Consider the following 15,329-nt stretch of genomic DNA (forward strand, 5'->3'; position numbering starts at 1 on the left):
CTACACTACTATATACTACTTATAAAACTACTTTAAGCACTAGTTCTAAACTACAACTTCGAAAAAAGTGAAATATAATGAAAGTATACTGGCCCGAGCCTCTCAGTATGCGATCTGCTACTAGCGGCAAACTAGATCTGAGGGTTGACACCGGAGGATCATGGCATAGCACTGTGCCTCGAGCTTTCTCGAAGATGCGAAGCTGGTGATGTGGCCGACTTGGAGCCGAGGATCGGCTCCGAACCCGTGTGTAAGAACAAACGGCGAGATCGAACAATTTCACATAAAATGTTTTTAATTACTTTATGCAACATTTAAACTACTGTGAAAATAGTGCATTCCTGTTAAAGGCATAGCTAAATGTTATGACAGTGAGTTAATACATACACGCGTACAATAAAACAATTGTTATAATGTGGAAGTTATCCCCTAAAGAGAACTTAACTGCTCAACAAAGGAACAGCACAAGCTGACAGTTGATCCTCAAACACCTGCAGAGAAATGCTTTCTTCAATGGCAGGAAAGCTCTGAAAGGTTTGGTGCCCAAACAATTCTTTTTAGTCAGGCTCAGCCTGAGCTGACTACTGGTTTGGAGAAATGGAAAGTGCCCCAAAGCTTTGGGAGCTAGCCAGCTGTTATATCCTCTGCAGCATATAACCCACATAACTAGGCAATGGCACATTGATCAAAATTATGAACACTGAGCAGTCAAGAAAATAACTGAAAAATATACTATTCTGTCATTTGTAAGTGAAAGAACCAATGACTATGGGTCAGCAAGAGAAAGGGATGGCAGAATGAAGTGAAAGAGATCTGCATTCTATACTACTACCCAAAACTATAAGCTAAAGGGGGCAAATGTTGCTATGTATCCAATTTCTGCACACCCAGAACATCTAATTTCTTAATACAACTTGTGCCACTTTGCTGCAACCCTCTTGGACATACAATTTATCTTACAATAAGACCAAGCTAACCACGTTTTAAGCCCAACTCATAACTTACTCACCTTAGATAATGTCGGTTGCTGGGACACTTGCACAGATCATCAATGTGGTACAGGCAGACCAAAGCATCAGGACAGTCATAACAAGCCAGTGCTGACAAAAAGCAGGTGGTTTTGCATTTATTACACTGTCTCTCATCATCAGGCAGCAATTCAAAGGCCTCACGTTCGGCTTCAGTAATACCCTTTTGTAAAAAAAAAAAAAAAAACGGAGGTTAAACAGTTACAAATGCAGAGGTAATCTTTGATGTAGAAAAAGAGCTACACAAAGTACAGTTGTGTACACTTACCATAAATGCAAATGTTGGAGTGTATTCACTGTTGCAGTCATTACATTTGGGAAATCTGCTGGCAGGTTGCCCTCAGTTGGCCTGATTAACAAAGTCTTGGGTCCTGCATCGGTTGCTGTCCCTTCTTCCATGACGTCAGATCGTCAGGGGTATAAAACATGCAGCCGGACGCCATTACATCAGTTTTTCTTGCCCCAGATGTCAGGTCCCCCCAAAGGGGGAGCAAAATATATAAGAAATTAAAAACACAAAAATATCCCTCCAAACAAAAGAAAATACACCAAAAAGGCTTTTAAGCACAGTAAAAGAAAGTATAGGTTTAGTAAGAGAAAAACAGGGAGGCTGGAGGGAAGGTAACCAGGACTGCAACAGTGAATACACTCGAACATCTACATTTATGGTAAGTGTACACAACTGTACTATGTTCTTCGTGTTTCACTGTTGCAGTCATTACATTTGGGTAGATTCTCAAAGCTATGGTTGGGAAAATGGATTTATACAGCATTAGGACCAGCTATAAGCCAGCTCTGGATTTAGAGAAAATTGCTAAGTGATAATGCTTGGTGAATGTATAAACTGAACTCCAGGTAGCAGCTTCTAGAATATCCCTGGTAGGAACACCTCTGAGAAAGGCTGTAGAAGTAGATGCAGCCCTGGTGGAATGAGATCTGATCCCCTAGGGGATAGGTTTTCCATGGTGCTTATAGCAGAAATTAATACAATTACTTATCCATTTAGAAATGGTTTGCTTTGAAATAGCCTTCCCCTCTGCCCCTGCAGCAAATGCTACCAGCAGCAGTTCAGATTTTCTTCGAGATTTAGTCCTGTCCAAGTAGAATCTAAGTTGTCTGTGTACATCCAATGAATGCAGAATCCGCTCCCCCTTGTTCTGTGGGTTGGGAAAGAAAGTTGGCAAATGAATGGACTGATTAAGAGCCATACTGGATACCACCTTGGGCATAAAGGATGGACTGGTCCCAAGTGACACCCTGTCCGCATGAAAGATGATGAAAGTCTCCACTGCCATAAGGGCCTGTAATTCAGATATCCTTTGTAGCTGAAGTGATTGCTAAAAGGAAGGCTGTTTTCCAGGAAAGAAATTTTAAGTCTGCAGTAGCAGCTGACTCAAAAGGAGGTAGAGTGAGTTTCTCCAATACAAAGTTAAGGTCCCAGGGCAAGGGTTGGAGCTCTCCTGGGTGGTCTCAAGTTTTTGGCCCCTCTGAGATACTGCTTTAGCAGAGGATGAGAGAAGAGAGGGGGTTTCTGTGTTGTAATGAGCTGAAATGACTGAGGCATTGATTTTTATGGAAGAAAAGGACAGGCCCTTGTGAAGCATCTCAGTTAAGTATTGCAAAATCTGAGGTAAATTGGGAGTTGCTGTGCTCATCCCTTGAGATTGATTCCAGGCACAGAATCTTTTCCATTTGTCAGCATAAGATTTTCTAGAACTAAGTCCTCTCGCCTCCAAAATGACATCCATCACAGGTTTGCTGAGGGATGCTAAGGGGGAATTTAAATGATTAGCCAAGCTGCAAGATTTAATGTTTGGAGCGGAGGGTGCAGAATTTGGTTCTCCTGCTGAGACAGTAAGGAAGGTGTCTGAGGCAGGTGCCAAAAAGAAATTTGTGACACACTGCGCAGGAGTGGATACCACTGTTGGCGAGGCCAGTCTGGAGCAATCAAAATCATTTTTGGTTTGTCCTGTTGGACTTTTAGTAGAACTTTGGAGAGCAGAGGCAAAGGGGGAAAGGCATAGACTGTTTTTCCAGCTGAAGGACAGAGCATCCACTTTCCAGGCTTTTTGGTGAGGGGTTCTTGTGCAAAATTTGTCCAACTGGAAGTTCTGGGGCGAGGCAAAAAGATCTATGTCTGGGCTCCCCCATTTGCATGTCAATGTGTTGAAAATCTGTGGTTCCAGTTTCCATTCGTGTGGGCCCATGAGATGAGATTTCTGCTTAGTTCGTCTCCCAGAATATTCAACTTTCCTGGTAGAAATTGAGCTTGTAGTTGTACTTGGTAGATCAAGGCCATGTTCCACAATGCCATGGCTAGTCTGCAGAGGGGGTAGGAATGTGTACCCCCCTGTTTGTTTATGTACCACATAACCGTGGTGTTGTCCGTCTTTACCATTAGTTGTCCTGGATGAAGGTAGCCCTTGAAGGCTGGCAGTGCATTCTGTACAGCTAGCATTTCTTTTTGATCGATATGAAGGTGCATTCGATTTGGGCTCCATTTGCCCTGAATGCACTTCCCTGCCAGATGAGCTCCCCCATGCATAGTCTGATGCATCTGTAGTTAGGGTTTGGGTGGCAGGGGGTGGTGTGAATGGCAGTCCTTTGTTTTGGTGGCAGGCCTCTGTCCACCATTGGAACTCTAGGCGCAGGCAAAGTATGACAGGGAATCATTGTTTCCAGGCTGTGACAATGTTGACTCCATAAACCTTTTAAGTACCACTGAAGTTTCCTCATATGCAGTCTTGCAAATCGAATTAGAAGAATGCAGGAGGCCATGAACCCCAAGGCTTGCAGTATTTGTCTTGCAGATAGCAGGGTTTTTGTAGCCACCTGTTTGAAGTAAGTCACCAAATGAATTTGCTTTTCTGGCGTAAGGAAAGCCATCTGGGCAGTTGTATTCAAGCTTCCACCCAGGAATGTAATTTTTTGAGAGGGTACCAGTTGTGATTTCTTTTTGTTTATGGTGTACCCTAGACAAGTTAGAACCCTTTTTACAAACGTCAGATGTTTTGGAAGAATGGCCTGGTCTTCTGCCTGACTTAGAAAATCGTCCAGGTATGGATATATTGGAATATTTCTTTGCCTGCAAAATGCAATTACTGGAGCCAGGCACTTTGTGAATACCCTGGGTGCAGTAGACAAGCCAAAGGGGAGTGCAGAGAACTGATAATGCAAGTAGCCTGCTTTGAAGCGTAAGTATCTTCTTCAAGATTCCCTGATTGGGATATGCAGGTATGCCTCTTAAATCTAGAGTTGCCAACCAGGCATCCTTGCCTAGCACAGGAAGTAACTGGTGAAGAGTCAGCATCTTGAATTTTGGAATGTCCAGAAAGGTGTTTAGAGTACAGAGGTCCAGAATTGGACGCCATGATTTGTCTTTTCTGGGTACCAGGAATAGTCTGGAATAGAAACATTGTCCCTTTTCCTCTTCTGCTACTAGTTGAATAGCCTCCATGTTTAGGATGGAAAAAACTTGTTTCTGAGCCTCTGCCCACTGATTTGGGGGCAGGTCTGCCACCCATTTGGAGTTGGCAACGTGTGGAAATGAAATCTGTATCCCTGGGACACTATATTTAAAACCCATTTGCCTGGGTTATAAGTTGCCAGCTTTTTGCATGAAGAGCCAGTTTTCCCCCCAGAGGGGTGGCTAATAGGCAAGTGCTTGGTAATTTTAAAGGAAGGTCATTGAGACTGTCTACCATAGGGAGGTGCCTTGTTATTTCCAGATTTGGAAGTGGAAGCACCCTATTGCTTAGTTCTGAAAGCCCCTTGGGATTGAAACCTGGTGCTTTTGGAATGCCTGGGTTTGGCTGGAGTGGCACTGGAAGGAGCTGGAAAGGACCAGCTCTTAGTAGGCCAGTGCCTACTAAATCTTGGAGGTTGTACTTGTAAGAAATCGTTCACAGTTTGCATAGATCTTTTTTAGAACTTCTTCAGCCTTATTGCCAAACAGATGGTCCTGTTGCAAAGGACATGATCAGGCTTTAACATGATCAGGCAGAGATTGCTCCTTAAGCCAAGCATGCCTTCTAAGCACAGACCCAGTAACAGCAGCCCTGCAAGAGGGTCTCCAAAGAATCAAACCCACATTGCAAAGTATGCTTTCCAACTTATTCAGCTGAATGTAATAAATCCTGTAAATCCTTATTTTCCACACAGTCAGAAATCATTTTCTGTTTAAGCAGTCCCATGATATGCTGTTGATATTTTAGCATATGGAATTGACAGTTTAAAGAACTGATTGCCAAGGTTGCAGAAGTATAAACCTTTTTGCCTATCTATCCAGCACCCTGGAGTCTCTATCAAAAGGGGTAGGAATTTTAGCAGTATAAGCCTTAATGCCCTTGGGCCCCTGAGAAATGGTTTCAGGGTCCGCAACAGGATTTTTGAAAAGGAATTTGTGGGACTCAGGAACCCTGTAATATCTGTCTGGCTTACTAGGGGCCAGAGGCAGGGAATTAGGGGCCATACTGGATTCCGAAAACACAACCATGTCTAGTACAGGAGGTATAGCCAAAGGCCTGCTGAGGAAGAAGGAAATCCCTAAGCCTCTTTTTGGATTCAGAAAAATCTTAACTTTCCCAGTGGAAATGCTCTCTTAAGGTATGCAAAGTTTCCCCAAATGAAAAATCCTCAGGGGGAGAAGTAGAGGGAATGGAATCCTCTGCATCTGAGTCCTCATAAGTAGGTATGGACAAATGCAGGTCATTAGAAGAGTCAGAAGAAACAAAGTACTGTTCAGAATATTCATTGTCAAGTTCAGCCCTAGGCCTCTTAGAAGAGGGGGGGGGGGGTTTGACTACCCCTGATTAGAGTAATTAAATCTTCAGCCATTTTGATAATTCGTTTTTTAGGCATTGGGGCCTGAACATGTGGGCCTGGGCGTCTGTTTTTTAGAGACAGATCGAGATTTTGGCCTTAGTATTGAAGGTGGAGTCTGTTTAAGATGCAAGTCTGTAGGCCTGAATACACCCTCAGAAGCCGGTGCCTGCACAGCGGCTCCGGACCCATCCAAGGTAGAGACATCCGCGGATTCCATAGGTGCCGCGAGGGCATACCGGACTCCGAATGGGTCTTGGTAGAGGCCTACGACTCAGAAGTGGTGGGTATCAGGGGCTGCAAAAGCGCCTGAGTACTGGCGAACCGGCAACTGGCTTAGGAGAAGCTTCGTCGTTAGTTTTGGACCTAGACGGTCTATCTCCATTTCCTTGCGTTTTTTGTGAACTGCGGTAGTTGGATTGCTAACAGACGACATTTCAGGATAGTTAAATCTTGAACCAAAATATTTACAAGCAAAAATATACCAACGCTTAATAGTGCGTTGGTTAAATCTAGCACAAAATCGACAGCAAGGCAAGTTGTGATCAGGGCCTAGGCAAGGAATGCAGTACAAATGAAAATCCTTATGAGGTATTTGCTTCCCACAAGTAATGCAATTATTAACTTTTACTGACATCGGTAAGGAGCAAGAAAAAGTTTCCCCAACGGGGTACTTAGCTTTAGTTTGAAGACTTCGGTTCTGAAACTCGAATACGAAAATTTCAGGAGTCGGCCGACCAGCACTTGCGAACTGCTTCTGCTTCAGGCACCACGCGGCAAGAAAGACTGAATAAAATGGTGTTGGCTGCATGTTTCATACCCCTGACGACCTGACGTCATGGAAGAGGAGACCGCAACCAAAGCAGGACCCAAGACTTTGTTATTCAGGCCGACTGAGGGCAACCTGCCAGGAGATTACCCAAAATGACTGCAACAGTGAAACACAAAGAACATCCTTGTCTGTTTTTCTCTTCTGGTACCAACTGAATAGCCCCCAAGCTTCAGAGAGAGTACTTGACTTTGGGCCTCTGCCCACTGATTTGGGGGTAGATCTGGCCACCTGCTTGGTGTTGGTAAGGTGTGGAAGTGAAATCTGTATCCTTGGGACACTACATTTAAAACCCATTTGTCCTGGGTAATGAGTTCCCAGTTTTTGGCCTGCAGACCAATCTTTCCGCCTAAAGGAGCATTCAGTTGGGAAGTGCTTGGAAGTTTTAAAAGCAAGTCATTGAGACAGTTTTCCATAGGGGGATTCTTACTACTCCCTGATTTGGGTGCGGACCCCCCCCCCACTGCTTAGTCTTGTGTGTCCCCTGGGACTGAAACCTGGGGTTTTTGTTGTGGCTGGGTTTGGCTTGAGAAGACCTGGAAGGGGCTGGAAAGGACCAATTCTTAGAGGGCCAGTGCCTACTAAATCTAGGAGGCTGAACTTGTAAGAAATCTAACAGTTTCACAGAAAGTTGATGTTAAACTGTAAGGTAATTACTTTGTAATTCTTTATTTTCCGCACAGTCAGGAATCAACATCATTTTATGTTTAAGCAATCCAATAACATGCTGCTGATACTTTAACATATGAAACTGGCAGTTTAAAGCCCTAATGGCCAAGGTTGCAGAAGTGTAAACCTTCTTACCCCATCTATCCAGTGCCCTGGAGTTTTTTTGCTTGTAAATATTTTGGTTCAAGATTTAACTATCCTGAACAGCAGGATATTATTTTTCTGCAGTCGTATCACCCCAAGCTAAATGACTATTAACTGCCTAAGCTATAGTGTTTTTACACTGTAGGTCTCCGTGAAGTTTATACCTTGACTTGATCAGGACAATAACTTTCACTTCCTCTCTTGTTGCCTAATTCTCCTTTGGGTTTTAGGTCAACAAAAGAGTTAACTACCTGATCTACTTCCCTCTACCCTCACTAAAGGTTTATGCCTTGTCATTGCTGAACTAGCACGACTAATGCTGCTAGGTTCGGCTACTGTAAAGACAACTTTTAATCAATTTGCCACTTTGCCTATTCTCTGTCTCCTGCTGTATACATTCCTTAAGATCGCTTGATGTTAATTGCGAAGTAGTTTTTCCTACCCAACTACTTTCCCTGGAGGCCAATATAGTTCTCCATTCCCACTGTAGCTAGTAGTTAATTGGTTTTTGATTTTACCTATAAGGAATACACACCGTCTGTCTTTACCTTCTTTCACATAGACCATACCTCGGTCTTTAACAGGTTAGCTATACGCAGGGTTCAACCCGATTATTATACACCCATATCTGTGTTATAGAACCTATATCATTAAGAATTTTTAAGTAATTACCTTACAGTTTAACATCAACTTTCTGTGAAAGGTATATTGACTGTCTCATCCAACAATTAAAACAAAGAAATACATTGCCTATATTCTAACATTGTGTCTTAAGCTTGTAATATGTTCAATTGTTAGATTCTTTGACATATCTGAGTTTTTATTTCATTGACTAGATATTCTTAACATGTATATATTGCTGCTATTATTGTTGGCAAATGTTTTCAAAGTTATAATTGATTTTGCTTTCTAATATTTATACTGTAAGCCTCACTACTTTTCTCTTATCCTATCCTATACTAGCTTGGTTATCTGGTCCATTCAAGCACCGATATACCTGCCTACTACCCTCCTGGAAGCACAGAAATTTCTCCAATTAAGGTCATACCCTTCAGCTCCCTGAGAAAACTACTCAATAAGACAGTGAAAGTATGTCCTGTTTTTGTATGTCTGGGCTAACTAAAACGACCCTCATAGGTTGGTTTAGCTTCCCTCCAGAACAGACAGTAGTCAATAACCCCCTTTTCCCTTTCTTCTACTAGTGCTGAATCTCAATTTATATCTTCTCACCTACTCCTATTCCTTTCTTTCTTTTAACATTATTACTTGTTCCCTTTGTTTCTTTTTAGCCCCTTGCTTAGGAACCAGTCATTGCAGTTAAATAACTGGCCACAAGGTGGTGCTTCAACACCTCTCTATTTTCTCCTCATAGACTTTCTTCTAACCTCCGTTATACCTTACCTGCTAGTCTTTTAAACAGAGTCTCTTTCCTGACCTGCTCCTTCTTACCCTCTCCTCCTCACCTTTCCTATACCAAACTCTAGTTTAGTAACATATTATAACTCTACACATTAGCTGACTTTACCAATTAAACTTTCACTCCATCTCTGACCTACCTGCTCCTTCTTCCACTCCACAGATTGTTTTCCTTGGCAATACACTCTCTTGTGTCTTCCCGCTCCGTTCGCCCTTCGGGCTCACTCCGCTCCCCTACCCTGCCCCCAATTGCCACCCGCCCCCATTACCTCAACTTATACCCTCATGCTCACACCCCCTTTTACCAATAGCCAATCATAGAATCTATAACAGCCACACCCTATATCTATACCTCTACTCCCCTCAAGTATAAATCTCCTCCCACTACTATCTATATTATCCTACATAAAGTCAACCCCCACTTCTCTCCTTCTCCTCTAACTACTACACACTCTTCTACCATGCCTAACCAACACCAATGGTTACTAGTACTCTCACTCCTGACAACTCTTACCACTACCTACCTCTTAACCTCCTATGAACAACCCCTCTTCTCTACTCTTACCATCCCTTCCCAACAAACTCTAACAACTTCTCCACCTTCATCAACAAGCTTTTTTAATGCCATCTACAAGCCCAGGTACTTTCAAGCCAAATATCACCGCCTAACTCACATCAGATACTCAATTCTAAATATTAGAAAATTATGCAACTATCATTGTAAACCTCACCAGTACTACAACTTTATACTAATCCATTCCTTAACACATGGTGACATTCTCCCCAACCCAGGCCCAAGCCATCACCCAGCCCCCACTAACTGCAACAAACCTAATATAATCCCTTTATCACCAACCAAACCCTCCAAATCACTCTCAATAGCCCATCTAAACATACGTAGTATGTGCAACAAAATACCACAAATTCATGCTCTTCTAGATGTCCAGCAATTTGACATCCTCTGCCTAACCGAAACATGGCTCAAACCCACAATAAAAGATACTGAAATTATTCCCCAGGCTATTGTATCTTTAGACAAGACCGCACAAATAAAAAAGGGGAACATAATCTGCACCTATCTTCCCCCAGGTAAAAATCACACACTATTAGAAGACTTATTAAACTGGCTCTCTTCAAATCTCCCTCAGGAAACAATACTACTAGGTGACTTTAATACTGATTGGTACTTATGTAACAACACCAATCCATCCACCCTGATTAACCTGTACGGCTTCTCACAAGCTATAAACTCTCCAACCAGAACAAATAAACTTAATAATAAAGAAAGCATCCTGAATTGGATACTAACAAACTGTCCACCACAAAACTATACAACAGGAACCCTCCCAGATGACCTTAGTGACCACTCTCTAATATACATGATCAGACATAAAACAAGTTTAAGTATCCTTACTTCAGTCAGAACTGCCCGTAGCAAAAAACATTTTAACCAGGAATTGTTCCTAACCGAACTTAAACAATGCAACTGGTCTCCCCTTAAGTCACTCCCTATTAATGAAGCAGTTAATTACTTCAATAACACTTTCCTAGCAATCCTAGACCATTATGCCCCAATGCGTTCCATAAAAATGAAAAACAAACCGGCACCATGGCTCTCAAATTCAGCTAAGAAACTAATCCATAATAGAAATAAATCTTGGGCTAAATGGCGTACCACAAAAGACACTATCAATCACCAAACTTTTAGACAAAAAAGCCATTCTACAAGATAAAAAGAACTTTTATACCCAACTTCAACAATCTTCCTTTCAACAGCCACAAAAATTCTGGTCTACTATTAACACACTACTTTCCCCAGGCAAAGTTGCCATGCCTTACCCACTAGACTCCAAACCTGATTGTCCAATACAAACAGCAAATGCCTTTAATACTTTCTTTACTACTACTATATTAAATCTAGCAAATCAACAAAACCCTGATACCTCCAATTTGCCAAGCCCAAGCTCCATTCCTCCCCCTTTTCACCTTGAACCTATACCCACACCTCCTATATCTCCTCCTCACTTCAAAAATTAAAACCTACTACCCCCTCAGCTGATAAATTACCAGCAGAATACCTCCAGATAGGAGCCAAAGCCATTGCCTTCCCAATCTCCATATTGATCAATAGAACCATAAAAGAAGGCACCATTCCATCTATTTAGAAAATCTCACACATCATTCCACTTCACAAAGGTGGTGACTCTATTGAGTTCTCCAACTATCGCCCCATAGCTCTACTCTCTCCACTTGCTAAAATTATGGAGAAGTGTATCCACAAACAATTAATAACTCACCTACTTCAGTATAATCTCCTTGCTAACTGCCAACATGGATTCCGGCCATTTCACAGTACTACCACTGCCTTGCTATCTTTTACTAACTCTATCAACAATAATCGTAATAACAATATTCTTTTCCTCAGCATTCTTTGTAGACCTATCTAAAGCGTTCGACATGGTTAATCATCAACTTCTCCTCCACCAACTGAAGTCCCTCTCACTGTACAATCTTGCTATGAACTGGTTTACATCATACCTAGAAAACCGTAAACAAGCAGATCTCTGGCAAAACCATCTTTCTGATCTCCTTCCCACCTCCCTAGGTGTCCCTCAGGGCTCTATTTTAGGTCCACTTCTGTTTTCCATTTTCATAAATGACCTTCATCTCTCTATTCCACTCTCCACCTGTATTCAGTATGCTGATGACTCTACTATCATCTGTTCTGCCTCATCCCAAACTGAACTTCATTCTATCACACAAAAAGCCTTTACCACTATAGAAGAATGGTTCTCCAACCACTGTCTTCTCCTCAACCCCCAAAAAACCAAACTTTTGCTCTTTAAACCCTATCATTTGTCTACCCCACTTCATTTTACACTTACATCAAACAACGGTACTGTTATCTCTCCTGACCCCACCACCAAACTCCTAGGAATCACAATTGACAATCAATTAAAGTTCGACACTCACATAAACACTACAATAAAATTGATCAACAAAAAACTTGGATCCCTTTATAGAATAAAACCCTTCTTGACACCAGTTGCCAGAACCACAACAGCTAGAACCCACTTAATTTCTACCCTATTATATGCTTCCCCAATATACAACAATCTTTCTACAAATAATTTTAACAAACTAGCTAGAGCATATAACATCGCCAGATTTGCTACAAATACACCTTACAGGACTCATCACTGTCTGAACCTAAAACAACTAGACTGGCTTGAATTACCTCACTTATTACATTTTAACCAACTTATAATCACTCATAAAGCCCTATACCAACCCAGTAATATCCTTATTCTCTCTTCCCTCATAAAACCTTATAACAACTTGAGAAATCTACGCTCTAACAAAATGTTGACTCATACTTCCTTATCCAACAACTCAGCAGGTGACTCCATATTCTCTAATTCAGTTGGTAAAATATGGGATCAACTACCACAAGACCTTACAACTCTAACCTCTCTCCCACTATTTAAAACTAACCTAAAACTTTTCTTCTCCAACCACTGGTTATGTTCTTGTACTAACCCTGCCTAGCTGTTATTCTCTAATCTATCTGCTACCCACATAACATAATTTTTTCTACCTTAAATATTTATGTACCCAATCTATACTCAAATCTTCACTCTTAATTCCTATCTCAGTCACTACTTAGTACTACTTACCATGCTTAAAACCTATCAGATACTGTACTTACATTTCTTTTTGTATACTATGATAAACTGAAGATGAATTACTCTTTATTAATACCATCTCCTAATCATTAGCATCAGATGTTTATATATTTTTAAGTATATTTTTGTTTTTAGTATGTATTTTGTGTGTTATTTTTAGTATGTTTTTTTTTTTTAGTATGTTTTTGTTTTGGAACTTTTCTCCCCGGGCCCCCACTGAAAATGGACACGTATCCAGTTGGACTAGCCCGGTCAACAAATGTAAAATAAATAAATAAATAAAATAAACAGTTTGCATAGATTTAGCTTTATCTTCCATCTTTTTAAGAACTTCCTCAGTCTTGTTGCCAAACAGGCGGTCCTGATTTAAGGGAGCATCCAAAAATGTAGCTTTAACATGATCAGGCAAAGATTGTTCCTTAAGCCAAGCATGCTTTCTGAGCACAGACCCAGTAACAGCAGCCCTGCAAGAGGCCTCTAATGAAACAAATCCACACTGCAAAGTATGTTTTCCAACCTGTTCAGCAGAATGCATTAAATCTTGTAATTCTTTATTTTCCGCACAGTCAGGAATCAACATCATTTTATGTTTAAGCAATCCAATAACATGTTGCTGATACTTTAACATATGAAACTGGCAGTTTAAAGCCCTAATGGCTAAGGTTGCAGAAGTGTAAACCTTCTTACCCCATCTATCCAGTGCCCTGGAGTCTCTATAAGGAGGAGTAGGATTTTTAGCAGTAGAAGCCTTAATGTCCTTGGGTCCCCTGTGAAATAGTCTCTGGATCTGCAATAGGATTTTTAAAAAGGAACTTGTGTGAATCAGGAACCCTGTAATATCTGTCAGGTTTTCTGGGAGCAGGAGGAAAAGAATCAGGTGCCAAACTAGATTCCTAAAAAGCATCAACAATGTCTAGTACAGGAGGAATAGCCAAAGGCATACGCTGAGGCAGGAGAAAGAAATCCCTAAGCCTCTTTTTTGGATCAGAAAAATCCTGTCTTTCCCAGTGGAAATGCTCCCTTAGAGTACATAAGTTTCACCAAAAGAAAAATCCTCTGGAGGGGAAGCAGAGGGAACAGAGTCCTCTGCATCAGAATCCTCATAAGTAGATAAGGGCAAATCCAGATCAGAAGAATCAGAAAAATCAGAATCCTGGTCAAAAGATTCATAAACAACTTCAGTCCTAGGTCTCCTAGAAGGGGGAGGTTGGCTTCCCCTGATTAGAGTTATAAGATCTTCAGCCATTCTTATTTGTTTTTTAGGCATAGAGACCTGAGCATGCAGCTTGGGAGTCAGTTTTTTAGGCATGGTTCGAGATTTAGGCCTAAATGAAGAAGGAGGCATCGGTTTAATATGTAAGTCCGTAGGCCTGAATACACCCTCAGAAGCCGGTGCCTGCACAGCGGCTCTGGACCCATCTAAGGTAGAGACATCCACGGGTTCCATAGTTGAAGCATCTCGTGGCATTCCGGACTCCGAATGGGACGCAGTAGAGGCCTGCAAATTAGAAGTAGCTGGTATCAGGGGCTGTGAAAGCACCTCACTGAGTACCGGCGAACTGGCGACTGGCTTAGGAGAAGCGTCGGCGGCGGTTTTGGACCTCGGCGGCCTGTCTCTGTCTTTACCTTTGAGTTTTTTTTCAATCTCCCGGTAGTAAGATGGCTAACCGACGACATTTCTGGATAATTAAACAAAGAACTGAAATATGTAGAGGCAAAAATATACAGATGACGGATAGTGCGCTGATTAAATAAAGCACAAAATCGACAGCAAGGTACATCGTAGTCAAGGCCTAGGCAAGGAATACAGTACGAATGAAAATCTTTGAGGTTATTTTCTTTCCACAAGTAATGCAATTATTAACTTTTACTGACCTCGGTGAGGAGCAAGAAAAAGTTTCCCCAACGGCGTACTTAGCTTTAGTTAAAGACTTCGGTTCTGAAACTCGAAAACGAAAATTTCAGGAGTCAGCCGACTGGCACTTGCGAACTGCTTCTGCTTTGGGCACCGCACGGCAAGAAAGACTGATGTAATGGCATCGGCTGCATGTTTTATACCCCTGACGACCTGACGTCATGGAAGAAGGGACAGCAACCGACGCAGGACCCAAGACTTTGTTAATCAGGCCGACTGAGGGTTACTCCAAGCAGATAACCCAAATGTAATGACTGCAACAGTGAAACACAAAGAACATCAACCACCCCCTTGTTTTAGGAGCTCTAAGATGCCTCCAAATTAAACATCAGGTGGTGATCTGGGGAGCCCTTCCCCTTCAAAGTCAGTGTCCTCTGTGGCACACTCTTGCAGAGAGTCTAAGTACCTCCTTTCACACTTCCTTTTCCTAGGGATTTCTTTAGTGGGATGCTCCTTAGAAGTGTCAGTAGATATTACTATACTCTGCTGCACTAGATGTCCTAATGGAGCAGATTGAAGCTCTAAATGCAGAATGGACTGAAACCGGGTAGTCGGCATCAAAGAGGGAAGAGAAATCTGAACTATGGGACAGAGAAAGTTTTCTCCACTACCTCAGAGGCAGAATGCCTATGAGAAAAGGACACTGATGGATCTGAAAAGGCATGCTTATGACCACCGGCTCCCTTCACCCCAAAGGCAAACTACTCAAGGAAAGAGTCGAAGTGGGAGCAGAGCTGTCCAGTGCTGAAGCTGCAAGGGGCAGAGTCAGCTCCGGAGTAATTTCCAACACCCTAGAGCCAGCTCCAGCACTACAGCTCCAA

General features: G+C 42.0%; 1 protein-coding gene across 2 annotated transcripts in view; it reads right to left on the minus strand.

The window, feature by feature from the left end:
* The window catches only part of KDM5C (lysine demethylase 5C), a gene marked incomplete at its 5' end in the record, with an annotated part of 2,556,543 nt that overhangs the window by 1,343,008 nt on the left and 1,198,206 nt on the right, over positions 1 to 15,329 (minus strand). For both annotated transcript variants that reach the window (XM_044060510.1, XM_044060501.1), the window contains 1 exon segment: positions 1,010 to 1,191. In XM_044060510.1, coding sequence (XP_043916445.1) covers positions 1,010 to 1,191 — 182 coding nt within the window.

This window comes from Protopterus annectens, chromosome 1.part0 (genome assembly GCF_019279795.1).
Source record: "Protopterus annectens isolate FY-2018-M chromosome 1.part0, PAN1.0, whole genome shotgun sequence".
Taxonomy (NCBI): domain Eukaryota; kingdom Metazoa; phylum Chordata; order Ceratodontiformes; family Protopteridae; genus Protopterus; species Protopterus annectens.